This window comes from Salvelinus namaycush, chromosome 27, assembly GCF_016432855.1.
Source record: "Salvelinus namaycush isolate Seneca chromosome 27, SaNama_1.0, whole genome shotgun sequence".
In the NCBI taxonomy this organism is placed as follows: domain Eukaryota; kingdom Metazoa; phylum Chordata; class Actinopteri; order Salmoniformes; family Salmonidae; genus Salvelinus; species Salvelinus namaycush.
In genome coordinates this window covers 39,700,765-39,728,721 of record NC_052333.1, presented here as the reverse complement: position 1 = coordinate 39,728,721, position 27,957 = coordinate 39,700,765, and the positions used below count along the sequence as shown (strand labels likewise).

General features: G+C 41.9%; 1 protein-coding gene across 6 annotated transcripts; it reads left to right on the top strand.

Annotated features, from left to right (window-relative positions):
• Positions 1-98: 98 nt before the first annotated feature.
• On the top strand, positions 99-27,564 carry LOC120022108 (phosphatidylinositol 4-phosphate 5-kinase type-1 alpha-like). Of its 6 annotated transcripts, none has more exons than XM_038965938.1 (17): positions 99-148; positions 1,671-1,958; positions 2,776-2,813; positions 2,965-3,054; positions 3,495-3,625; positions 5,835-5,952; positions 6,660-6,812; positions 7,051-7,350; positions 14,525-14,727; positions 14,946-15,029; positions 15,675-15,723; positions 15,803-15,887; positions 16,172-16,330; positions 16,488-16,623; positions 16,765-16,824; positions 16,909-17,008; positions 26,147-27,564. In XM_038965938.1, exons 2-17 carry the CDS (start codon positions 1,913-1,915, stop codon positions 26,147-26,149), a joined length of 1,755 nt encoding a protein of 584 aa, XP_038821866.1. In that variant the 5' UTR covers positions 99-148; positions 1,671-1,912; the 3' UTR covers positions 26,150-27,564. The 6 variants fall into 6 exon arrangements, with proteins under 6 accessions (XP_038821866.1, XP_038821871.1, XP_038821872.1 ...); XM_038965939.1 differs by lacking the exon at positions 99-148 and adding an exon at positions 378-1,175; XM_038965937.1 differs by lacking the exon at positions 99-148 and adding an exon at positions 378-1,213.
• The last annotated feature ends 393 nt before the right edge of the window (positions 27,565-27,957 follow it).

The window sequence follows — 27,957 nt, the reverse complement described above, 5'->3', positions numbered from 1 at the left end:
GTGGTAATACTATGAAAGTTTAGATGTGATCACCATATAAGTTCAAGGATGAAAAAGCCTGGAAGGAGGAGAGATGACTAGAAACGATTCGGTTGACCGTTTTATGAGTGGATTAATTTGTCGGAGTAGAGGACCTTGTGCAGTTCAGGTAAAATAACTCAATGTTTATATCCCAGGACAAATTAGCTAGCAACAGCAAGCTATCTAAATAGGACAAATTAGCTAGCAAGTGCAAGCTAACTAGCTAAATTGCCATTCATGTTTAATGCTTTTCGACCTGTCCCCAAATGAATGTCATTGGTTCAGAGTTTGTTTTGATATTTTAACCTGCGTGTCGTGATCGCGTTTGGTGTGGGGGGGCAAAATACATTTATGCACGATGGCGCACGGGTTTGGGCAGTGTATTCCGTTGTCATCAAACGCTAGACTTGAAATACCTTTTGCCCTTGGAACGCTGCGCTTCCCCCATTGTTTTCCTATGGAGAGTCATGCTGGTATATTTTCCAAATATCTCACAATGTGTATATTTCAATTTTTTTCAAGTCGGACACCATTTTAATCATGATAATTAATGTTTTCTAATTATGTAAGGCTGGGCAGTGTATTCCATTGTCATCGATAGCTTGACCAGAAATACTCGAAAGTTGCACTTTTTTTCCTACTTCCTCTTTATGCAGACATAAGCACACTTGGCACCATCGAGGTGCGGATATTTACTTTCTACACGAGTTGTTATTTTTCAGTTTCGTCCTAATAACAGATTGTTGTGGTAAAATAAAAAGGGGTACATTTTTTTGGTGCCATTTAGGCTAAATTGAATTCTAAACGTCACTCCAGTCAAAACGGGCTCTGCGATGGGCCTGCGCTAGTGTTCCAGTTTAGCCAACGTTCTTTTGCCATTTTCAGCCTTGGGTGAATTGTGACTTGTTCTATTGTCCAGCCTACCCCTGGTTCTGCTGATTGAACTTTTAAGACAGTCCCACAGCCGCGAGTGCATAATATTCCCCCATTGAAAGCCAACGTAAAGTCACTTTTTGAAAACGGAGAAAATAATGGTTATACCTTGCGCTCTACCATCGGAATTAAAATATCTCTAAGACCTTCGGTGGAAGATGTATTGACGAGCAAGCTCCGAATATCTAACCACTATCCAAACTGGAAACAAGCCTACTGCGGTGAATCTCGGCTGACATTAGCTGGAAAACTACGCTAGGTTAGCGTAGCTGTTTGAAAATGATACCAACAAAGGTGAGATGGTGTCGGTAAGAGCAACTAGCTAGTAATTCTATTAAAAAGTAACGTGTTACTTAGTCAACATGTTATTTGTTTAAATAATTATTAGCTAGCAGTTGCTCTTATCGACACCATGTCCCATCCTTAGCTAGTTAGCCATGTGAAATAACAGAAAGACATTTTTATTGCTAGGATTCAGGAAGCCAGCGTGGCTTGCAGTTTGAACCAACTAAAGTTAGCTAGTAGCTGTAGCTAGCTACGTGTCTCTGGATAAGCGCGTCAGCTAATTACTGAAATGTAATGTAAACATTAGCTACCTGATGTTGGTTAGCATTGACCAGCCAGTACCGGTGAATCTAACAACACGTCAGTTTGTCAATGTCAGGGGCGCTATCTTGCTTGCTAGCTAACGTTAGCTAACTATATTTTCTTTTCAGCTGAGTAAGAAGGACCCAACCCCTCAGCTCATCCCAGCAAAACAAACAGAGAGTAATGACAGTGTGGGGTATCCAGAATTTTGCCCAGTCACTCGGTCCAGTTTATTTGGCTTGACCCTGGATCAGAGCTGTGTTGAAACGCACCAGAACAATCGCTTCGACGAAAATAACGTTAACGTTATACCTTGCGATCTAGGCAGCTAGCTTGTTTAAGCTTAGCAAGAACAGTGCACGTTTCAGAAATGGCCACAGCCGGAACAGTTCATTCAGGTCCAGCGAGTTCCACTGGTAAGTGCACATTCTCTCTGATATCTATACACCAAATAGCTAAAGTTACTCTTTTTGGAGATCATGTCTTTGAGACTCAATCCTGTAGTATGTGGATTGCTCTGTAAATACCGCCGTGTGACAGAACCCACCTTTGCCAAGTACACAACTCCTTGTCCTAGGGTTGGCACTGTTCAGTAGGGCACAACATATTAGCTACTAACAGGACCATAACCATTTACACCTCCCCCCCACACAGATGTGCACACTCAGTTCTGGAGGAGACTATCCTCAGAGGTACCAGTGTGTACTGGTTGACATTAACTATTCAGGTTCTGTCAATTTAGGCCTGTGAATGTTTGCATGCCTTGTTGTCTTGGAAACTGATTCAGCTTCCAATAGCTGTAACAATTGGTAACTGATGACATCCCATGTATGCATCTTACTCCTTGGGCAATGTCATTTTAATAATAATAATGTATTACATTTCTATAGCGATTTTCTTAACATCAAAGCGCTTCAAAAGCAAGCAACAAACAAGCAATACATCATCGTTAGTAGCCTAGCTATTTATTTCTATTTTGTATTCAGAGTCTTAGGCTACAGAATGTGGTGTCTTGACACCTTTGAATGTATTCATGGCCAAATCACCTTTTGTATAAATTGGGTCTAAGGAGGTTTTTGTGTGTTTTTAGACTGGTTGGGATTGGCATGACCAACGGCAACAATTCACAACAGCAGCTCTACGATCTATAGCACAGTGCTGTGTGTGCAGTAAACAACGGCACTCAAATCTTTTTTCTTGTTCTTTCTGTCCCTCACTTTTTTTTTCTCTCAGTAGGCTCAACTGGGACTCGGAAGATGGCTTCTTTAGAGGTGAGAAGATTATGTACATTGTGGTTTTCATGCCAATAATTTATGCCTCCAGTAATCCCACTCATGTATATAAAGTAGGCTCACCGAAAGGTTGTGTTATGTCCTTTGTCTCTTCCTGTGACTCACCTCTTCTCCTCTCTTCCACTCACAGGTTCTAGGGTCCTCAAGCTCATCTCAAACTATAAAGAAGACTATTGGCCACCGTGGGCTTGACCCCACTGGGGAGACCACCTACAAGAAGGTCAGATTTCTTGGTCAACTCCCATTCACACATTGTAACAGACTTCATCTTTCCTACTTAAATGTTTTTCTTATGAATGAACATATTCAGTCCCTGTTGTCAGTTAATTACATAACCGCCAATCACATGTTTAGTCTTTTGAAGATAAATCTGCTGGTTTCGAAATGTCCCATCTATTTATGTTTCCCCATTTGAAGAGGTCATAGCAGTGTTTTCACTAGGAACTAAATGGGACAAAATGGGGAGGGACGTATCTGAATTTGTCTAATAGGAACACTAGTTTTCATTATATGTATGTATTTGCTACGGTGTGCACCCCAGGCATGCACTTCAAACTCAGAGCACTCCTCTGCTGACTTTAACATGTGCATATGTTCAACCTGGGAAATACGTTCTCTTCCTTTCTATGCAATCTCGATCTCTGCTCTGCCCTCCTCCAGACTACCTCGTCTGCCCTGAAAGGTGCCATCCAGTTGGGCATCACACACACAGTGGGCAGCCTGAGCCAGAAACCTGAGAGAGATGTACTCATGCAGGACTTTGAAGTGGTGGAGAGCATCTTTTTCCCCAGGTGTGTGTGATTTATAGACAGGAAAGTATCGAGGGAGTATGTGTTTCTGTTATGTTTTTATGTCAATATTTCAAGTTTGGAATTGTGACAAAGAAGTAGGTTAACTTCTTATGGCTGCAATCCCGCTAACGGGATCGATATGACAACAGCCAGTGAAAGTGCAGGGCGCCAAATTCAAACAACAGAAATCTCATAATTAAAATTCCTCAAACATACATGTGTTTTAACCTTTAAAATGATATATCTTGTTGTTAATCCCACCACAGTGTCAGATTTCAAAAAGGCTTTACAGCGAAAGCACCACAAACAATTATGTTAGGTCACCGCCAAATCACAGACAAACAGTAATTTTTCCAGCCAAAGATAGGAGTAAAAAAAATCACAAATGGAGATAAAATTAATCACCAACCTTTGATGATCTTCATCAGATGACACTCATAGGACTTCATGTTACACAATACATGTATGTTTTGTTTGAACAAGTTCATATTTATATAAAAAAATCTGAGTTTACATTGGCGTGTTACGTTCACTAGTTCCAAAAACATCCAGTGATTTTGCATAGCCACATCGATTCAACAGAAAAACTCATCATAAATGTAGATCATAATACAAGTAATACACATGGAATTATAGATATACCTCTCCTTAATGCAACCGCTGTGTCAGATTTCAAAAGAACTTTACGGAAAAGGCAAACCATGCAATAATCTGAGACGCAGCTCAGAACAACAGTCAAATTAGCCGCCATGTTGGAGTCAACAGAAACCAGAAATTACATGATAAATATTCCCTTACCTTTGATGATCTTCATTAGAATGCACTCCCAGGAATCCCAGGTCCACAATAAATGCTTGATTTGTTCGATAATGTCTGTTATTTATGTCCAATTATCTACTTTTGCTAGCGCGTTTGGTAAACAATTCCAAAGTCACGAAGCGCGTTCACTAAAACGTGACAATGTCCAAAAGTTCCGTAACAGTCAGTAGAAACATGTCAAACGATGTATTGAATCAATCTTTAGAATGTTGTTAACATAAATCTTGAATAACGTTCCAACCGGAGAATTACATTGACTTCAGATGAGCGATGGAACGGAGCTCCCTCTTATGTGAACGCGCATGGTCAAAGAACGGTCACCTCATGGCAGTGGTGACTAATTCTCCTCTCATCCGGCCCCCCTTCACAGTAGAGTCATCAGACAAAGTTCTACAGACTGTTGACATCTAGTGGAAGCTGTAGGAAGTGCAAACCCATTCATATCTCGTTGTAATTTCAATGGGATCTTGGTTGAAAATCCACCAGCCTCAGAATTTCCACTTCCTGTTTGGATTCTTTCTCCGGTTTTTGCCTGCCATATGAGTTCTGTTGTACTCACAGACATAATTCAAACAGTTTTACAAACTTCAGAGTGTTTTCTATCCAATACTAATAATAATATGCATATATTAGCAACTATGACTGAGGAGCAGGCCGTTTACTCTGGGCACCTCTGTGCACCTTTCATCAAAGCTACTCAATACTGCCCCTGCAGCCATAAGAAGTTAAATTATGTTATTCCCAATTTTACCATGGCATTGTTAAATACTCGTTTCTGATTGGCTTGAAGGGCATTCTAGAGCTTGCATTATTTCCCTATAACGCATGGTATATTTGCACGGTAGAATCCAATGGCTATAGTTCATTCTTACATACTCTGAGCTACTTTTGAAAGCAAAAGTCAATTTGAAAACATTGGCATTGTTGAATTTTATTTTCATAATAGCAAGCTAGGACTCATGGTTTGGTTAGCTAAACTAGCAATTCTGTTTGTTTACCAAGGCAAATACTATAGCTGTCTAGTAAACTTGCTAGCTACTTCAGTGGATGTTGAACACATGTCTAGAGTCAAATTAACACATTTCTAGCAGCAAATGTGTTAAATTATAGCCATGATATCAAAGGGGTATTCAACTCGTGGCCCTATGCGTTTTCTGGAAAATAATGCAACTCCGTGGAAGGTTAGTTCCACTCTGCTAGCGGGTCGTGGAACATACCTTCCACTTCATTATTTTCCAAAGAATGCATAGCCTCTCGTTGATTATCCCTTAATGTTCTCCTCTGCTTCAATTTTGCATTCTTAACAAGTGTAGAATTGTATTTACGTAAGTTCATGTTCTCTGTCTGCAGTCACTTGACGTATTAATCACACTCCTCTATTCGTCTTTAGTGAGGGCAGTAATCTGACCCCAGCCCACCACTACAGTGACTTCAGGTTCAAGACCTACGCTCCCATCGCCTTCCGCTACTTCAGGGAGATGTTTGGTATCCGACCAGACGACTACCTGGTACTACACTCACTCAACCCACTTTGAAAGGCAATACTGGAAGTGGAATGGTCTATTTACCTACCGTAAAAATGTCAGTTGAAAGCCCAGTCTCAGATAGCCGCCTGTCCCTTTTTTAATAGCCGGGCAACGGCAGATATTTCAAATAAACGCCTGGTAAATGAATTTAAGAGGATAGCATTAATTTTTTACAAGGTTTAATGGTTGATTTGTTACATTACATAATTCACTAGTGACTCAAAGAAATGATGGCAATAATCTGTTTTTATTGCCAGTAAAAAACTGCTAGCCATTGGCTGCTAACAGCTGCTAGCTAACTGGCAAGCACAAAAACAGTCAACAACTTGGGAGCACAGACCCCCAGAAATCGGCTGATCCCTCTCTGGTGGCAAAAGTAAGAACTGCAGAAAATGCACAGTCAAAGAGGATAATCATAATTTTTTTCCTCAAAATAGAGGCATACTAAAGACAAAAGAATGTGAAACTGTCTAAATGATAACACATTAGTGCAGGAAATGTATTAAAATGCAGGTTTTAACAATGAATTATGCACATCAGCTGTGTGCATTAAGGAAATAGACGCCTGGCTCAAATAGAAGCCTGTCTCTAATAAGTTCCTGTTGTGTCCAGTGATTTAATTAAATACACTCCTGGCCTATTCATTTAAGTTTGATGGTAACAAATATTGAGTACTGTTTTTGTTGCAGTACTCGCTGTGTAACGAGGAACTGATTGAGCTGTCCAACTCTGGAGCCAGCGGATCTCTGTTCTACGTCTCCAGCGATGACGAGTTCATCATTAAGACTGTGCAGCACAAAGAGGCTGAGTTCTTACAGAAACTATTGCCTGGCTACTTCATGGTAAGAGAGTGAGTGTGGGTACGCCTGTGCATGCAATAGTGTGTGTGTCTGTGTGATGATCCATTGTGTACCCTATGTTTTGTGCTTTGAGTTACCAAGTTGACCTAGTAGTTGCTACACAATTCAATCTTTGTCCTGAATGTTTCCTGATTTTATTGCGTGTGTTGTATTCTATGCTATAAATGGATTTGATTGACATAGTTGGACCCCAATCCTTTCCCCTCCACTCGCTCTCTAGAACTTGAACCAGAACAAGCGGACCTTGCTGCCAAAGTTCTACGGTCTCTACTGCATCCAGGCAGGAGGAAAGAACATCCGCATTGCTGTCATGAACAACCTGCTCCCGCGCACCGTGCGCATGCACCTCAAGTACGACATGAAGGGCTCCACCTATAAGAGACGAGCCTCGGCCAAGGAGCGAGAAAGGGCTGTGCCCACGTTCAAGGATCTGGACTTCATCCAGGACCTTCCCGATGGTCTTCTGCTGGAACCAGACAACTACAACGCCCTCAGCAAGACCATCCAGAGAGACTGCCTGGTGAGAGGGAGGGAGAATGGGTCTGTAGAGGTGTTTGTGGGTGGTGGTGTATATTTTAGGGCCGGGACAATACCAGTATTGTGATTAGAGGTCGACCGATTATTATTTCTCAATACCGATTATTGGAGGACCAAAAAAAGCCGCTGACGATTTTATTTGTATTAATTTTTTTAGATATATTTGTAATAATGACAATTACAATGAACACTTATTTTAACTTAATATAATGCATAAATAAAATCTATTTAGTCTCAAATAAATAATGAAACATGCTCAATTTGGTTTAAATATTGCAAAAACAGTGTCGGAGAGACAGTAAAAGTGCAATATGTACCATGTAAAAAAGCTAACGTTTAAGTTCCTTGCTTAGAACATGAGAACATATGAAAGCTGGTGGTTCAATATTCCCAGTTCTTCAATATTCCGGGTTAAGAAGTTTTAGGTTGTAGTTATTATAGGAATTATGACGCGTCGACTATTTCTCTCTATACCATTTGTATTTCATATACCTTTGACTTTTGGATGTTCTAATAGGTACTTTAGTATTGCCAGCCTAATCTCAGGAGTTGATAGGCTTAAAGTCATAAACGGCGTGTGAATCAAGCATTGCTAAGAGCTGCTGGTAAACACAGTAAAGTTTGAATGAATGCTTACGAGCCTCCTGCCGCCTACCACCGCACAGTCAGACTGCTTTATCAAATATCAAATCATAGACTTAATTATAATAAACACAGAAATACGAGCTTTAGGTCATTAATATGGGCAAATCCGGCAACTATCATTTCGAAAACAAAACGTTTATTCTTTCAGTGAAATACGGAACCGTTCCGTATTTTATCGAACGTGTGGCAACCCTAAGTCTAAATATTTGTTACATTGCACAACCTTCAATGTTATGTCATAATTATGTAAAATTCTGGCAAATTAGCTCGCAACGAGCCAGGAGGCCCAAACTGCTGCATATACCCTGACTCTGCGTGCAATGAACGCAAGAGGAGTGAAACAATTTCCCTAGTTAATATTGCCTGCTAACATGAATTTCTTTTAACTAAATATATAGTTCTATGTATTGATTTTAATAAAGGCATTGATGTTTATGGTTAGGTACAATCGTGCAACGACTGCTTTTTTCGCGAATGCTCTTTTGTTAAATCATCCCCCGTTTGGCGAGGTAGGCTGTGATTCAATGATAAATTAATAGGCACCGCATTGATTATATGCAACGCAGGACAAGCTAGTTAACCTAGTAATATCATCAACCATGTGTAGTTAACTAGTGATTATGTGAAGATTGATTGTTTTTTATAAGATAAGTTTAATGCTAGCTAGCAACTTACCTTGGCTCCTTGCTGCACTCGCGTAACAGGTGGTCAGCCTGCCACACAGTTGCCTCATGGAATGTAATATAATCGGCGTCCAAAAATGCAGAATACCCGATTTATGAAAACTTGAAATCGGCCCTAATTAATGGGCCATGCCGATTAATTGGTCAACCTCTAATTGTGATACTTGTTAGTATCGTGGCAAGGAAACAAAACACAAAGTGGATTTAACCTCAAAATCTGACGCCGTCTCGTTGCATTTTCTAAACAACGTTTAATATTGTATACTATGCTAAGTATATTTTGGTTTCAAAATGTAAGTCGATTTCCAAAAAGACAATTGTAGCTTTCATGGGGGGTTAACAGGCTAAACATCTGTTTAACCACTCAGTGTTTAACGGGTTCACTTTTTTGGAAAACGAATCCAATTGTATTTGTCACATGCGCCGAATACAACAGTGCAGTTTTTTTAAGTTAAAAAAAGATATTTGGTATAAAATAAGCTGAAGTAACAAAATAAATGTACACCATAAAATATCAATACGAGGCTATATACAGGTGGAACCAGTACCGAGTCAATGTGTTGGGGTAGAGGTTAGTCAAAGTAATTGAGGTAATATGTACAGTACCAGCCAAACGTTTGGACACACCTACTCATTCAAGGGTTTTTCTTTATTTTTTACTATTTTCTACATTGTAGAATAATAGTGGAGACATCAAAACTATGAAATGACACAAATGGAGTCATATAGTAACCAAAAAAGTGTTAAACAAATCAAAATATGAGATTCTTCGAAGTTGACACCCTTTGCCTTGATGACAGCTTTGCACAAGCTTGGTATTCTCTCAACGAGCTTCACCTGGAATACTTTTCCAACAATCTTGAAGGAGTTCCCACATATGCGGAAAAACCCTTGAATGAGTGTGTCCAAACTTTTGACTGGTGCTGTAGGCAGGGGTGAGGTGACAATGCATAGATAATAAACAGCGAGTAGCAGCAGTGTAAAAAAAGGGGGGTCAATGAAAATAGTCTGGGGAACCATTTGATGAACTGTTTAGCAGTCTTATGGCTTGGGGGTAGGAGCCTTTTGGACCTAGACTTGGAGCTCCGGTACTGCTTGCCGTGCGGTAGCAGAGAGAACAGTATCACTTGGGTGGCTGGAGTCTGCGCCATACGCACTACCCTCTGTAGCGCCTTGCGGTTGGATGCCGAGCAGTTTCCATACCAAGCGGTGATGCACCCATCAGGATGCTCTCGATGGTGCAGCTGTAGAACCTTTTGAGGATCTGAGAACCTTTTGAGGATCTGAGGACCCATGCCAAATCTTTTCAGTCTCCTGCGGGGGAATAGGTGTTGTCATGCCCTCTTCACGACTTTCTTGGTGTGTTTGGACCATGATACTTTGTTAGTGATGTGGACACCAAGGAACTTGAAATCGCTCGACCCGCTCTACTACAGCCCTGTCGATGTAAATGGGGGGTGTGCTCAGCCCTCCTTTTTCCTGTAGTCCACAATCAGTTCCTTTTGTCTTGCTCACATTGAGGGTGAAGTTGTTGTCCTGAATCCACACTGCCAGGTCTCTGACCCCCTCCCTATAGGCTGTCTTATTGTTGTCGGTGACCAGGCCTACTACCATTGTCGTCAACAAACTTAATGATGGTATTGGAGTCATGCTTGGCCACACAGTCGTGGGTGAACAGGGAGTACAGGAGGGGACTAAGCATGCACCGCTGAAGGGCCCTTGTGTTGAGGATCAGCGTGACAGATGATGTTGCATACCCTTACCACCTGGGTGTGGCCCTCAGGAAGTCCAAGATCCTGTTACACAGGGAGGTGTTTAGTCTCCCCAGGGTCCTTAGCTTAGTGATGAGCTTTGAGGGCACCATGGTGTTGAACACTGAGCTGAAGTCAACAAACAGCATGCTCACATAGGTGTTCCTTTTGTCCAGGTGTGAAAGGGCAGTGTGGAGTGCAATAGAGATTGCATCATCTGTTGGGATGGTATGCGAATTGTAGTGGGTCTAGGGTTACTGGGATTATGGTGTTGATGTGAGCTATTACCAGCCTTTCAAAGCAGTTCATGGTACATACATGAGTGCTACAGGTCGGTAGTCATTTAGGTATGTTACCTTGGCATTCTTGGGCACAGGGACTATGCTGGTCTGCTTGAAACATGCAGTGTCTTAGACCACTTCACCACTTGGGAGCCCAATGGTATACTTCTCAAGGTCATCGGATGAATCCCGGAACATATTCCAGTTTGTGCTAGCAAAACAGTCCTGTTGCATAGCATCTGCGTCATCTGACCACTTCTGTTTTGTGCGAGTCACTGGTACCTCTTGCTTAAGTTTTTGCTTGTAAACAGGAATCAGGAGGATATAATTATGGTCAGATTTGTCAAATAGAGAGCGTGGGAGAGCTTTGTAAGCGTCTCTGTGTGTGGCGTAAAGGTGGTCTAGAGTAAAAAAATATATATAATAATCTAGTTGCACATCACAGAGTAGGAGTGTAGTTCTAGAATCGAGTCCCCTTTGTCCATGTAATCTTATTCCTTGTAATCTAAAATGCTAACCTGACCCAAAATTGGTACTCAAAGTTCTTCTGAGTACTGACTAGGGCTGTGGCGGTCATGACATTTTGTCAGATGGTTACTGTCATGCAAATGCCTGCTGGTCTCACGGTAATTGACCATTAATGAACATAAACATGTTTACCATCTCCAGGGCTGCCGGTATACAAGCCGCTGATGCACGCCTTTGGAATATCTACATTTAAAAAAGATGAATAAATCCATTTAATATATAACCATCACATTATTTATTTTAGGCAGGTCTAAAATAGACAGGTCTAGAAATATGAGAAATGTATTTCAGAAGAACCAAATATCAGTCAGTCTACTGTATGTTATCAGGCGATGTGCCATGCCATAGGCTGTAGGCTAGTTAATTAATAAGTCCTGTGGCATTATTTTATTGTAAGAATAATATAATTGAACGTAGCTGAATAAAATTATATTTTTCCCATTCCAGAGTGAGTGGCTATGTTGAGTGTAAAGTGTATCATTTGAAACCGGTCCTATACACTAGATTTAGTTATTTGGCAAATGTAGTTGTGAATGATACAAACCTTCGAATGTCTTAGAGATCAAAACAGATATGGGCTGCATGATGCGACTATAGGCTATTGACTATTTGAAAAAGTCACAAAAACTTGCACTATGTTCCTTGCTGCAGGTTGCACACCCTGTTCTCTCAAGTGATCATATTTTCACTAATCAGACTATTCTCAATTGAATCTTGTCTTTACTAATATAAAAAATGTGTTTTGATTTAGAATGTCCCTTTATGAAATGGGTAAGAACAAGTGCAGGGGAAAAAATACATGTCATCTGTATGCACTCGAATACCAAGTGTACCAAGTAGGCCACTCGCTTTTATAGCAGAGCAGCTGAGAAATAAGTATAATAGCAGCTTGGATCCTCCTCTTTTTAGTGGCAGCCATCGAAACTCTGCTTTCACACGGGATTGCATTGAGAAATGTCTGGCCTTTATAAGAACACTTCTTTAACTTTACGCATTAACCACTGTGCTTGAGCATGCAGCCTTCCGTTGCGCAACCGGTGATATTCCGCCCGAACTCTGTATGCCATGGGCTTTCTAACCATGTTCCTGCAGCTATCCAATGCTTAATGGTGAAATCTGTTTGGGAACATCGATTGTGACATGTTTTCACAATGAAACATATTTCAACTGTTGACAGCCCCTATCTCTGCGCGCTCGAGAAAGGAATGAAGGAGATGGAAACGTATGGTGGTGAGATATTCTGTATCCTAGGCCGTCATTGAAAATAATAATTTGTTCTTAACTGCCTAGTTAAATAAAGGTAAAATAAAAATGTAAAAAATAAAATTGTCAGGCTGTTAGTAATGAAAATATAAAAGCCCTATTAATCAAATTCACTATACTTGTAAGCTGCCCTGCACAGCATTGCCATACTTCCTATACGTTCTCTCTGACTCATGGATAGAAAGTTTGTAGCGTAGCATAAGGTAACCAGTCCATCCATTATGCATAAATATTTGGCAGGGATTACAGCCTCAAGTCTTCTTGGTTATGACGCTACACACTTGGCACACCTGTATTTGGGGAGTTTCTCCCATTTATTTTGTGCAGAACCTCTCAAGCTCTGTCAGGTTGGATGGAGAGCGTTGCTGCACAGCTATTTTCAGGTCTCGCCATAGATGTTGGATAGGGTTGAAGTCCGGGCTCTGGCTGGGCCACTCAAGGACATTCAAGAGACTTGTCCTGAAGTCACTCCTGCTTTGTCTGAGCTGTGTGCTTAGGGTCATTGTCCTGTTGGAGGGTGACCGTTCGCCCCAGTCTGAGGTCCTGAGCGCTATGGAGCAGATTTTCATCAAGGATCTCTATACATTGCTCTTTCTCTTTTCCTCTATCCTGACTAGTCTCCCTGTCCTGTCTCTGAAACACATCCCCACAGCATGATGCTGCCACCACCATGCTTCACAGTAGGGATGGTGCCTGGTTTCATCAAGACGTGACGCTTGGCATTCAGTCCAAATAGTTCAATCTTGGTTTCATCAGACCAGAGAATCTTGTTTCTCATGTTCTGAGAGTCCTTTAGGTGCCTTTTGGCAAACTCCAAGCGAGCTGTCATGTACCTTTTACTGAGGAGTGGCTTCTGTCTGCCACGCTACCATAACTGCCAGATTGGTGGAGTGCTGCAACGGTTGTCCTTCTGGAATGTTCTCCCATCTCCACAGATGAACTCTGGAGCTCTGTCACCTCACTGACCAAGGCCTTTCTCCACCGATTGCTCAATTTGGCCGGGCGGCCAGCTCTAGGAAGAGTCTTGGTGGTTCCAAACTTCAACCATTTAAGAATAATGGAGGCCACTGTGTTCTTGGGGACCTTCAATGCTGCAGACATTTTTTGGTACCCTTCCCCAGATCTGTGTCTCGACACAATCCTGTCTCATAGATCTACAGACAATTCCTTCAACCTCATGGCTTGGTTTTTGTTCTGACATACACTGTCAACTGTGGGACCTTATATAGACATGAGTGTGCCTTTCCAAATCTTGTCCAGTCAATTGAATTTACCACAGGTGGACTCCAATCAAGTTGTAGAAAGATCAAGAATGATTAATGGAAACAGGATGCACATGAGCTTCGAGTCTCATAGCAAAGGGTCTGAATACTTATGTCAATAAGGTATCTTTTTTTATTTGTAATAAATTTGCAAAAATGTCTAAACTTGTTTTTGCATTGTCATTATGGGGTATTGTGTGTAGATTGTTACGTTACAGCCTTATCCTTATTCCGCCTCAATGTGGAAAAAGGGATGGGGTCTGATTTACTTTCCGAATGCACTAATATGCTCTAATATGGGTGTTCTACATGCAACGTCTTAAATGCTTTGAATTAATCATCACCTTAGAAAGCTCTGTCCATTTCGTTGTTTGGCTCTGAAACAACATCCACAACAACCATGTTTTCCACTCAGTTTCAACCTGTTGTTGAGCGTCTTTCTTCAAATTGATCATCATGGTGAGGTAATGAAATGTAGCCTAACAGTGAGTTTTAAAAGCATGATACTGTTTTGATGTGATTTTCATTTGCATTGATCTCAGTGGTTAGAGGAACAATCGAGCACTGAGTACCAGGCCATCAGCGGCCTGTTGGTAGTTATTGAGTTGGGTACTACCAACTCATGTCCAGAATGCATAAGAGGAGATTACCGTGACGTGGAATTTGACTGCGGTCATGACTGCCAGTGTGGCGGTAATACGGTCACCGCAACAGCCCTAGTCCTGACTCCTTTATCCCATGTAGCTGCTACAGAGCTTTAAGATCATGGACTACAGCATGCTGGTGGGGATCCACAACCTGGAGCAGGCGGCCCGGGAGCGGGCTGGAGAGGAGGCGGCCGACCAGAGGCCCCCACCGTCACAGGGCCAGAAGTCCCTCTACTGCACTGCCATAGAGGCCATCCAAGGAGAGGCGCACGGCAAGGGAGCATTGGACACTGAGGACAAGTGAGTATTATGCATTCTCTTTTGTTTCAGGAGCTTAAACAAGGCCAGTGATTGGTTACCTTGTATGTCCGCTACACATCTCGATTTGATCATTAGACACGTTACGTCTGCATATCTGAAGAAATAGGATATGTATTGTAGGCTGATGAAGATAAGTTCAAATTTGGACTGAAATGACTTGTTTGTTAGTGCATGATGTATTCTCTCTGTCCTTGCAGCATGGGAGGTATTCCGGCACGCAATTCCAAGGGTAAGAGGATGCTGGTGTACATTGGCATAATCGACATTCTGCAGTCCTACAGGTAACTAACTACTGCTCTTATTGTACGTAGTGGTATATTTTATAGTTTTGTCTGCATTTGTGTCTGTCTGAAGTAGGTGTGAAACTATGAATACATTAGGCTGTCCCTCCAGTAATTTGCAATTCTGCAATCGCAAGAGTTTTCGCAAAATCCACAATTCTCTGGTCAAATTTGCAAGTCCTCGCATCAAATGCAATCACCGCACTATTACCGAATAAAACAGTCAACTTATATAACTGTCCGATCACCGCACTACAGAGAGGGCTCGCAGTTAACCAATAGCCACACTTTTACGTCATAAAATGGTTCAATCAAACAACACGTCAAATGTTTTCCCCCGTCAGCCCATTTTTGACAAAATCATTGCAAATTGCTTAGCTAAATACCTGAATTGCCTCTGCAAAATGAAGAATTTTGGCCCACAACTATCGCCAAAAAACGCTGCAGTCTTGGAGGAATTGATTAGGTCGATAGCATGGTTGGGGTCAATTCAATTTCAGTAAATTTAGCAAGTATACTGATTCCAGTTCTCTTCAATGTTTTTCAATTGGGAAGAATTGGAATGTGGTTTTACTTCCTGAATTAAAATGCAAGTGACTCCAACCCTGGTCTGTAGTAAGCAACCCATGTCTTGTGTTTGGTCAGGTTTGTGAAGAAGATCGAGCACTCCTGGAAAGCTCTGGTCCACGATGGGGTAAGTGTTCAGACACACTATCCTCTGTGGTGACCTTTTTCATAAGCTATCTGGTATTTTAAACCCCTCTTTCTTCCAGGATACAGTGTCAGTGCACAGACCAGGTTTCTACGCAGACCGCTTTCAGAAATTCATGTGCAATACAGTCTTCAAGAAGATTCCATGTAAGCGCTTGAGTGTTACTCTACAAAACCTCTCTACACAATGGCTGCGTCCTGATTCTCTACCCTTCTCTAGAAGTGTGCACTCCCTGTCATGTATTGATAAGGAATTTACTATTGTGAGGATTACGGTGGAAACTCCTTCCAGCCATGCTTGCACCAATACAATGGTTTTAAATGCATAATGGGGCGTGAACGAGTGCACACTTGTTGAGAAGGGTAGAGATTCGGAACTCAGCCAGAGTACCAGTCCTCTCACCACCCCTTCCTCTCCCTTTCCCCTCCAGTGAAGACATCCCCATCAAAGAAGAGCCGAGTGGGGACCCAGGGAGGCTTACGGAGGGCCAACACTGCAAGCTCCAGACCCTTTCCATTCCCCCAGCCCAGCAGTAGCAGCAGCCTAGGTGTCCCACACTCCCAAAGTACAGAGACTGAGGGAGTCAGCGGTGAGCAATGGGAGGGGAGTTTTGGAATACATTTTATGTAATTTTATCATTTTATTATTAAGGATATAGTTGTCATTGGAAGTTCCAGTTGAGAGCACGTATCAGTGGTTGACACCTTTTACAAAACAAATGATTTATGTGTTGTCCCTCCCCCCAGTGGTGCAGTCAGGATGCCCTGACATACCACCAAAAAAAAACACACACGATGTTGTCACCAGTAACTCTGTTGAAACAACCCTCTTCAATTCCTTGTTGGGAAGCTCGAAGCTCGCTACCACAGCTCCCTCCGTCAGGTTTGTGTGTGTCTTTCGCCAAGCTGTCTTGTTATGCTGTTGTATTGAGTAATTTCCCATGGTCTCATCACTGCATCACATCTGTGTCATGTTTATATTTATATGGTTGAATCATGTGTTTATTAATCTGTCCTCTCACAGGTCTGTGGGAGAGGAGGTCCATGAGGCAGCCAGTACAGAGGACGCTAGCACCCCCAAAAGGTAAGGGGGAAATGCATTCTCAGACCTTTCCACTATAAGGTATATGCTCTACACACACAAACAAATGATATGTCTTGTCCTCAGTTTTGAAGCAGTGACCTCAGTGTCGTCAGTTGACGAGTGCATTGGTGGATGTGACGTCATCTCACTCAGTGACATAGTTCCTCAGACAAGCAGCTGTTATGTAAGTATGCCAAAAGTCAACCGGTCAATACCTCAACCTATCAATGTCTAACAATGAAAATATTCAATACCTTAACCCTGGGGTGTCAAACTCATTCCATGGATGGCTTAGTGCAGTGGTCACCAACCTTTTCTGAGTCAAGATCACTTTCGCAGTCAAAAAGCAAGCTGAGATCTACTGCGCAACAGTTTTGTAGGAATGAGGTTTGGGCAGTAGGCCTAATACATTATCACAGCATATTGGCTATGTGATTGGCCTGCCAATATTGTTAATCAGACCATATTTCAAAACTGGAGCTTTGATAAGAAAATAGATCAGTTGGTTTAGCAAGTGCTAAACCAACTGATCTATTTTCTTATCAAAGCTCTGTGGAGGCACTGTGGAGCATGAATTGAAGTTAGCTTTTTTATTTTACTGGACTGATGGTACCTGCATCTGATGGTCAACGAGGTCAAATCACGACGTCGGTGATCTTCAGGTCGAAAAGTCGGAGCTCTAGAAAGATGCCAGAGTTTGACTTGGAATTCCGAGCTGGATGACTGTTCAAAACGATTTTTCCCAACTGCTTTCTCCTTCCTTTCCTCTGGTGAGACCAGAGAGAGGGGACACCGTCTTCCACCTGATGGCGAAACTCGAGTCGCACCGCATCTGACTCATGCACAAATTCATGTTGTTCCTATGACCAGAGAAAGTTAAATATTTCTTAATACAGCAGCGCTTTGTTGTATTCGTTGACAGTCTCTGTGGTAATGGTTTTAAAAGTTATTAAATTTAACGTAGCTTATTAAACTTCATGGAAGCTCTGTAGCCACGGTGATTTGAGCTATCTGTTTGGGCAGCGCAGTAGGTGCACTCGATTTACCGGGTAGGCGGAGTTTGTCTCATGGGAACACCCTGCTTACCCGGTGAGTAGGACTTTTGAATCAAGTGCACCAACCGGCAACAGCTCATCTGGCTGATTTTTCTTTTGATTTTCCCATGATGTCAAGCAAAGAGGCACTGAGTTTGAAGGTAGGCCTTGAAATACATCCACAGGTACACCTCCAATTGACTCAAATGATGTCAGTTAGCCTATCAGAAGCTTCTAAAGCCATGACATCAATTTCTGGAATTTTCCAAGCTGTTTAAAGGCAGTCAATTTAGTGTATGTAAATTTCTGACCCACTGGAATTGTGATAGGGAATTTATAAGTGAAATAATCTGTGCAAACAATTGTTGGAAATATTACTTGTGTCATGCACAAAGTAGATTATTTGAGAATAGCGCCCAGCAGATTACAGAATAGCGCCCATTAAAAACAGTTACCAGCCAAGTAGTAGTAACAAAGTCAGAAATAGCGATAAAATTGATCTATTACCTTTGATGATCTTCATATGGTTGCACTCACAAGACTCCCATTTACTCAATAAATGTTAGATTTGTTCGATAGTCACTCTTTATATCCAAAAACCTCTGTTTTGTTCACGCGTTTTGTCCACAGGCTCAAAGGCAGTCACAACAGCCAGACAAAAAATCCGAAAAGTATCTGAAGTTTGTAGAAACATGTCAAATGATGTTTATAATCAATCCTCAGGTTGTTTTTAGTCATAATAATCAATAACATTTCAACCGGACAATAGCTTCGTCAAAATAAAAGGAAAACAAGAAAGGCGTGCTCTCGGTTGTGCGCATGAAAAACCTGACACTGCAGTGTCCACTCATTCAGACTGGTCTTACTCCCTCATTTTTCAGAATACAAGCCTGAAACAATTTCTAAAGACTGTTGCCATCTAGTGGAAGCAATAGGAAGTACAATTTGAGTCCTAAGTCATTGGAATCTGAATAGGCAGTCTATGGAAAACTACAAACATATCCCACTTCCTGGATGGATTTTTCTCAGGTTTTCGCCTGCCATATCAGTTCTGTTATACTCACAGACATTATTTTAATAGTTTTGGAAACTTTAGTGTTTTCTATCCAAATCTACCAACTATATGCATATCCTAGCTTCTGGGCCTGAGTAACAGGCAGTTTACTTTGGGCATGCTTTTCACCTGGATGTCAAAATACTGCCCCCTACCCTAGAGAAGCTAACAAGAAATGTGTGGAGTGGTTGAAAAAACAAGTTTTAAGGACTCCAACTCCAACCTCCGACTTCAACTGTACTTGTCCTCTTGCTCAGTTGTGTACCGGGGCCTCCCACTCCTCTTTGTATTCTGGTTAGAGCCAGTTTGCGCTGTTCTGTGAAGGGTGTAGTACACAGCGTTGTACGAGGTCTTCAGTTTCTTGGCAATTTCTCACATGGAATAGCTTTCATTTCTCAGAACAAGAATAGACTGACGAGTTTCAGAATGTCTTTGTTTCTGGCCATTTTGAGCCTGTAATCGAACCCACAAATGCTGATGATCCAGATACTCAACTAGTCTAAAGAAAGCCAGTTTTATTGCTTCTTTAATCAGAACAACAGTTTAGCTGTGCTAACATTAATTGCAAAATAGTTTTCTAATGATCAATTAGCCTTTTTAAAATGATAAACTTGGATTAGCTAACACAACGTGCCATTGGAACACAGGAGTGATGGTTTCTGAAAATGGGCCTCTGTACGCCTATGTAGATATTCCATTAAAATAATCTGCCGTTTCCAGCTACAATACTCATTTACAACATTAACAATGTCTCCACTGTATTTCTGATCAATTTGATGTTATTTTAATGGACAAAAAAAATATGCTTTTCTTTGTGTGTGTGTGTGTGTGTGTGTGTGTGATATACACTGCTCAAAAAAATAAAGGGAACACTTAAACAACATAATGTAACTCCAAGTCAATCACACTTCTGTGAAATCAAACTGTCCACTTAGGAAGCAACACTGATTGACAGTGGCAAATCTTCTTGCCACAGCTCGCATTGATGTGCCATCCTGGATGAGCTGCACTACCTGAGCCACTTGTGTGGGTTGTAGACTCCGTCTCATGCTACCACTAGAGTGAGAGCACCGCCAGCATTCAAAAGTGACCAAAACATCAGCCAGGAAGCATAGGAACTGAGAAGTGGTCTGTGGTCACCACCTGCAGAATCACTCCTTTATTGGGGGTGTCTTGCTAATTGCCTATAATTTCCACCTTTTGTCTATTCCATTTGCACAACAGCATGTGAAATTTATTGTCAATCAGTGTTGCTTCCTAAGTGGACAGTTTGATTTCACAGAAGTGTGATTGACTTGGAGTTACATTGTGTTGTTTAAGTGTTCCCTTTATTTTTTTGAGCAGTGTATATAATTCAAAGATAATTTGTAAAAATCCAAATAACTTCACAGATCTTCATTGTGAAGGGTTTAAACACAGATTCCCATGCTTGTTCAATGAACCATAAACAATTAATGAACATGCACCTGTGGAACGGTCGTGAGGACACTAACAGCTTACACGCGGTAGGCAATTGAGTTCACAGTTATGAAAACTTAGGATACTAAAGAGGCCTTTCTACTGACTCTGAAAACACCAAAAGAAAGATGCCCAGGGTTCCTGCTTATCTGCGTGAATGTGCCTTAGGCATGCTGCAAGGAGGCATGAGGACTGAGGATGTGGCCAGGGCAATAAATTGCCATGTCTGTACTGTGAGACGCCTAAGACAGCGCTACAGGGAGACAGGACAGACAACTGATCGTCCTGGCAGTGGCAGACCACGTGTAACAACACCTGCATAGGATCGGTACATCCGAACGTCACACCTGCGGGACAGGTACAGGATGGCAAGAACAACTGCCCGAGTTACACCAGGAATGCACAATACCTCCATCAATGCTCAGATTGTCCGCAACAGGCTGAGAGAGGCTGGATTGAGGGCTTGTAGGCCTGTTGTAAGGCAGGTCCTCACCAGACACTACCGGCAACAACGTCACCTATGGGCACAAACCCAACGTCGCTGGACCAGACAGGACTGGCAAAAAGTGCTCTTCACTAACGAGTCGTGAGTTTGTCTCACCAGGGGGGATGGTCGGATTCATGTTTATCGTCGAAGGAATGAGCGTTACACCAAGGCCTGTACTCTAGAGCGGGATTGATTTTGGAGGTGGAGAGTCCGTCATGGTCTGGTGCAGTGTGTCACAGCATCATCGGACGGAGCTTGTTGTCATTGCAGGCAATCTCAATGCTGTGCGTTACAGGGAAGACTACCTCCTCCCTCATGTGGTACGCTTCCTGCAGGCTCATCCGGACATGACAATGCCACCTGCCATACTGCTCATTCTGTGTGATTTCCTGCAAGACAGGAATGCCATGGCCAGCGAAGAGCCCGGATCTCAATCCCATTGAGCACGTCTGGGACCTCGGCGGGTCAGGGCCATTCCCCCCAGAAATGTCCGGGAACTTGCAGGTGCCTTGGAAGAGTGAGGTAACATCTCACAGCAAGACCTGGCAAATCTGGTGCAGTCCACGAGGAGGAGATGCACTGCGGTACTTAATGCAGCTGATGGCCACACCAGATACTGACTGTTACTTTTGATTTTGGCCCCCCCCATTTCTGTTATTCCATTTCTGTTAGTCACATATCTGTGGAACTTGTTCAGTTTATGTCTCAGTTTACATTTGACATTTAAGTCATTTAGCAGACGCTCTTATCCAGAGCGACTTACAAGTACATACATTCATACTTTTTTTTTTTTTTGTACTGGCCCCCCGTGGGAATCGAACCCACAACCCTGGCGTTGCAAGCGCCATGCTCTACCAACTGAGCCACACGGGGCTCAGTTGTTGAATCTTGTTATGTTCATACAAATATTCACACATGTTAAGTTTGCTGAAACCAAATGCAGTTGACAGTGAGAGGATGTTTCTTTTTTTGCTGAGTTTATTACACGCGTGTGTGTATAAACTCACAATTTTCTCAAATAAGTTGAACAAAGTATTTGGTCTCCACAATTCTTCATTTCACTGTTAATAGTACAGCACCTTTTTGTTTTTGATTCAGAACTTAATATATCCATTTATTAAATCTGAAAATAAATAGAAATGGCATTGACAAAATTGACACTCTCGACTTAATATTTGGTAGCAAAGCCTTTGGTCAAAATAACTGCAATCAAGCGCTTCCTATAACCATTGATGAGCTTCCTGCACCTCTGTACAGTCAGTTTGGCCCACTCCTCTTGTAAAAACTGCTCCAGTTCTCCCAGATTAGAAGGGTGCCTTCTCCTATGTGCTGTTTTCAGATCTCTCCACAAGTTTTCAATGTAATTTAGATCTGGACTCATTGCTGGCCACTTCAGAACAGTCGAGCGTTTTGTCTTGAATCATTCCTGGGTGCTTTTTGAAGTGTGTTTGGGGTCATTGTCCTGCTGGAAGACCCATCACCTTCGACGGAGACCCAGCTTTCTGACACTGGGTGCGATATTGCGCTCAAATACCTTGGTATTTACCTGACTTCATGATGCCATGCACACGTTCAAGGCACCCAGTGCCAGAGGCAGCAAAGCAACCCCTTAACATCACTGAACCTGCTCCAGGCTTGACTGTTGGGAAGGTGTTCTTTTCTTTGAAAGCTTAATTTTGTGTTCTGTAAACATAGAGATGGTGTGCTTTAACAAAAATCTCTAATTTGGTCTCATCTGTTCTCCCAGAAGGATTTTGGCATGTTCAGGTGTGTTTTGGCAAATTTCAGTTGGGCTTTATGTCTCTCAGCAGTGGGGTCCTCCTGGGTCTCCATATAACCCCCTTTCATTGAGTTGGCGATGGATGGTGCGAGTTGAAACTGTCATACCTTGTGTCTGAAGGTCAGCTTGACTCTGTGTGGCAGTTGAGGTGCTTTCTCCACCATTCGAACAATCCTTCACTGCAGTCTTCCATCAAGTTTTCTTGCGACCACATCCAGGGATGTTTGCTACAGTGGCATGGGCCTTAAACTTCTTGATAACATTACTTGCGGTGGAAACGGGAACATCAAGGTCTCCGAGATTGTCCATGCTTGGCCACAATCTTGTCTGACCTCCTCAGATAATGATCTGGTTTCCTTTCTTTTGTCCATGCTTATTGTGGTACACACAGTGACACAAAACAGGAGAATGAGTCCTATTCTCTATTGGTTGAATATGTGATTTTTACTGCAGTCACCTTCAACTCACCATAGATGAGTTCAATTCCAAAGTAAATGAGAATCCCCTGTTTGAAATCTAATTATTTCTAACTACTTCTAGAAGGTGCCAATAATATTGTTTGGGCCATTTTAGGATTTCTTTGTGGAATTAGCTAATTTAGTAAATTATTATAATTTTTTTTTTTTTTAACTGCATACCAAAGACCTATGTGGATACCAAAATATGTTTTTATTTCAACAGTTTTCTGGAAGAAATTGTGCATTATTTGAAAAAAAGTGCAAGGGTACCAATATTTTTGGCCACGACTATATACATACACAGTCGTGGCCAAAAAAAGTTTTGAGAATGACACAAATAATACTTTTCACGGAGTCTGCTGCCTCAGTTTGTATGATGGCAATTTGCATATACTCCAGAATGTTATGAAGAGTGATCAGATGAATTGAAATTAATTTCAAAGTCCCTCTTTGCCATGCAAATGAACTGAATCCCCCCAAAAACATTTCCACTACATTTCAGCCCTGCCACAAAAGGACCAGCTGACATCATGTCAGTGATTCTCTCATTAACACAGGTGGAGATCACTCTGTCATGCTGATTGAGTTTGAATAACAGACTGGAAGCTTCAAAAGGAGGGTGGTGCTTGGAATCATTGTTCTTCCTCTGTCAGCCATGGTTACCTGCAAGACACGTGCCGTCATCATTGCACAAAAGGGCTTCACAGGCAAGGATATTACTGCCAGTAAGATTGCACCTAAATCAACCATTTATCGGATCATCAAGAACTTCAAGGAGAGCGGTTCAATTGTTGTGAAGCAGGCTTCAGGGCCCCAAAGAAAGTCCAGCAAGCGCCAGGACCGTCTCCTAAAGTTGATTCAGCTGCGGGATCGGGGCACCACCAGTACAAAGCTTGCTCAGGAATGGCAGCAGGCAGGTGTGAGTGCATCTGCACGCACAATGAGGCGAAGAAGCCACTCTCCAGGAAAAACATCAGGGACAGACTGATATTCTGCTAAAGGTACAGGGATTGGACTGCTGAGGACTGGGATTGGACTGCTGATGAATCCCCTTTCCGATTGTTTGGGGCTTCCGGAAAAAAGCTTATCCGGAGAAGACAAAGTGAGCGCTACCATCAGTCCTGTGTCATGCCAACAGTAAAGCATCCTGAGACCATTCATGTGTGGGGTTGCTTCTCAGCCAAGGGAGTGGGCTCACTCACAATTTTGTCTAAGAACACGGCCATGAATAAGGAATGGTACCAACACATCCTCCGAGAGCATACATCCATCATAATAATAATACATCCACCTGACAGGGCTACAAAAACTGATGTAAAAAGCATGATCATTAAACAGGTGCACCTTGTGCTGGGGACAATAAAAGGCCACTAATTTGTGCAGTTTAGTCACACAACACAGTGCCACAAATGTCGCAAGTTTTGAGGGAGTGTGCAATACAGGCTGTATCACATCCGGCCGTGATTGGGAGTCCCATAGGGTGGAGCACAATTGGCCCAGTGTCGTCCGGGTTTGGCTGGAGTAGGCCGTCATTGTAAATAAGAATTTGTTCTTAACAGACTTGCCTAGTTTAAATAAAGGTTAAATTAAAAAATTTAAAATCCAACTGATTGGTTCTGCCGCAGGGTCTGCAGCCCAGACTCCCAGTGAGTTCAGTGGTTCCTCATGGCAGGCTAGAGCTAGCTATGGTTAAGTGGAGCAGGCCTGGTGCTCTTGCAATGTATGGGGACATTGGCTGCGCTGATGGACTTTATCCACAATCAGTAGACGACGTGACACATTTGACAGAAGTACAGAAAGTAACATTCTAGTACGGAACAGTTTTTCTTATTCTAGTGTCGAAAAAGTACATACGTTTCGGTATACCTTGCAACACTAATGTACATGTGCTCAGGAGACAGCAAACTTAACTGGATCCAGGGCCAGCTCCGCAGATAATAGTTTATTGTTCAAAAGGGCTACCAAAATGCATATTTACAAAACGAACTAAAACAAAACACTGTCAAGCCGAGAGATGCTCGCTCTCAAGTTGTGATCCTCATGATTGGCTGCACCTGTGGGCTTTATCAAGGCTTGAAAGTTCAAATTGAACCCAGTTGCTGTTGCCCCCCTGGGAATGGAGTGTGGTAGTGTATAATCATGCTCCTAAGACCAATCCTAATATTCCGTAACACTCTCAATAGCCCAAATAGGGCTGGGCGATATATCAAATTCATTTGATTCATTTAAATGTATGTTTTTGCGTAATAATCCAAATGCCTGTATTTAAATTTTATGGGCGTTTATGTCCGCTTGTTCTCATGTTGTCTTGTCTTTCGCTCCTAATGACGAGATGCTCATGTCTCTGCCCTAACAATGGGAGTCGTTGTCCCAAAGGCGGGAAGGCAGGTGACAAGCTTAGGTCCAAAATAAGCCCATAAAAACGCATGGTGCTAATTTTGGACAGATTTTTGCAAGTGAAACCTCTTGCTTTGCCTCTTCCTCTGTTTACACTCAGACACCAAGCCCCTCCCCCTGCCTCAATACCTGCTATAAGAAGTTAGTCATTATTAGTGAATGTGCATTATGCATGGTTCTGGATAAATTTGTAACAAAAATTGTGTTTTCATAGACTTGAAAGCCAGATGGGTGATTTTATTACAAAAAAAGCAGGTTAAACTAGTTTGATCAAATTATTAGTGGGGCTTATATTTAGCCTAATTTCACGCACCCTGAAGTCATTACATTATTGCTGACTGTTTGAAATGCAGTGAATTTTACTTTAATTGTACAACAAAGCTTAATTTAGAGAACATTTAAAGATCCCCATAAGTTTGAAAAATGATTTTTAGGCCATATCGCCCACTCCTAGCCTCAACCTCTGAAATACCTCAACCTCTCAGTACCAAACAATGAAACTACTAATCATAGATGGCACACAGGTGTTGTTTTCTGAAGGTAAGTTTCATGATTGACTGGGAAAAGGCCAAACTGGAGTTGTTCTTTTTTTTTTTTTTGTGGATTGAAACTTATCTAATCAATCTCTCTTTTTTTTTCTTTTTTTTGTTGCAGTGAACGATTTACTGAAGACTGAAATGGACTGTAATGTGAGGACAATTAGGTCAAAGGAAGTCAATAGATGGGATGAGTGTAAGATGAAAACTTTTTGAAGGCCTTATGAAAGAGAAACAAAAGGATAAAGCGACAGAGGTAAAGAAGGGAAACGGAGAAAAGAAAGACAGGGGAGTACATTTGGAATGCTACACACTCCAGATGCTATTATGGGGACCATACATCCAAATTCCATTGATGGGATCCTTCTCGTTTGAACTTTCCAAACCCTGCACAGGATTAGGTAGTACTGTGTCTGAGTGCACAGGTGCCTTTTCTATTAGACCACAGTTGGTGGTGTATTAGACAAGTACATCTAAGTTGTAGTTGTTGTGCATTGCATCTCCGAACGGGTGCCTCTGTCAGGACCTGCACATCTCTGAAACTAAGAGACACCTAGTATTGTTATATTCGAGGAAATGGTAGACATGCTACATTTAATAAGTTGCCTTATGTGAGAAGAGAAGAGGCTAAACAAGCCTTCACAACAGTGACCAAATGGCGTCAAGACTGTTCCTCCCTTTTGTGATTCATTCATCCTGCCTGTAAACTGGATTGCTGAAGATCTCCAATATTGAGCTTTCCTGTACTATACTATCATTACGTTATATTGGTATATATGATTTTATTTCAAACTGTGGCACTATGACAGAATGCCACTATTGGTGTTCAGAAGTACTGTTTGAAGAATTTATTTTATTTTTTAAATGTTTTTATTCCCTGTGACATATTTAGATGTTTGGCCTTGCTCCACAAGCTCAATGTGAATGTTTACACACCCTGTATGCTGGATTGGCTAGAATGTACAGTGTTTGGTAAACCATTTTAAGAAAGTATTTTAGGGCATGAAGCCAGCAGGGCCTATAGTTTCTGGTGTGTAAAGATGGGTCTTAGCTAGCGCTTCGTGGCATTAGACAGTTGGGCCAGAGAGGGACTCAGTCGGGAAACAGTGTCCCCTTATAGAACAAGAATTTACTATGGAAAAGCACATATACAAGGATCAACAAATAGTTTCTCAACAGGACTTTTTTTTAAGGTATGAAAGAATACTTCTAATGATCCCCTATATATTTTTATAACTCATTCCACAACCAAAATCAATATAGAATGATTTTACACTGTTATAATCCCTATGTATAATCACTACCTTTTCTATAACAGGAAGCAGCCACAGCACTCCTGTAGGTGATACTTGAGGGTTCAGTTGTGGAATGTTGTCCCCTTTTGATGTTTCCATTGATCCCCCAATGACAAAGGTGTTATTTTAAACAATATGACAGGTTCAGCCATAGAGGTACACTGAACACTAATATAAATGCGACATGTAAAGTGTTGGTCCCATGTTTCATGAACTGAAATAAAAGATCCCTGAAATTTTCCATATGCACAAACCCTATTAGTCAGCATTTCTCCTTTGCCAAGATAATCCATCCACCTGACAGGTGTTGCATATCAACAAGATGATTAAACGGCATGATCATTACACAGGTGCACCTTGTGTTGGGGACAAAATACCACTCTAAAATGTGAAGTTTTGTCACAACACAATACCACAGATGTCTCATGTTTTGAGGGAGCTTGCAATTGGCATGCTGACTGCCAGAGAATTGAATGTTCATTTCTCTACCATAAGCAGACTTTAGCAGTACATCCAACCGGCCTCACAACCACAGACCACATGTATGGCAGGTGCCGTGTTGGTGAGCGGTTTGCTGATGTCAATGTTGTGAACAGAGTGCCCCATGGTGGGATTATGGTATGGGCAGGCATAA

What these genes read in the sequence shown, in the direction of transcription:
- LOC120022108 (XM_038965938.1), top strand. Translation starts at nt 1,913, where the DNA reads ATGGCCACAGCCGGAACAGTTCATTCAGGTCCAGCGAGTTCCACTG. An exon ending in GCATTGGACACTGAGGACAA is followed by an intron (nt 14,728 to 14,945) that starts GTGAGTATTATG and finishes CTGTCCTTGCAG; the next exon opens with CATGGGAGGTATTCCGGCAC. An exon ending in ACCACAGCTCCCTCCGTCAG is followed by an intron (nt 16,624 to 16,764) that starts GTTTGTGTGTGT and finishes GTCCTCTCACAG; the next exon opens with GTCTGTGGGAGAGGAGGTCC.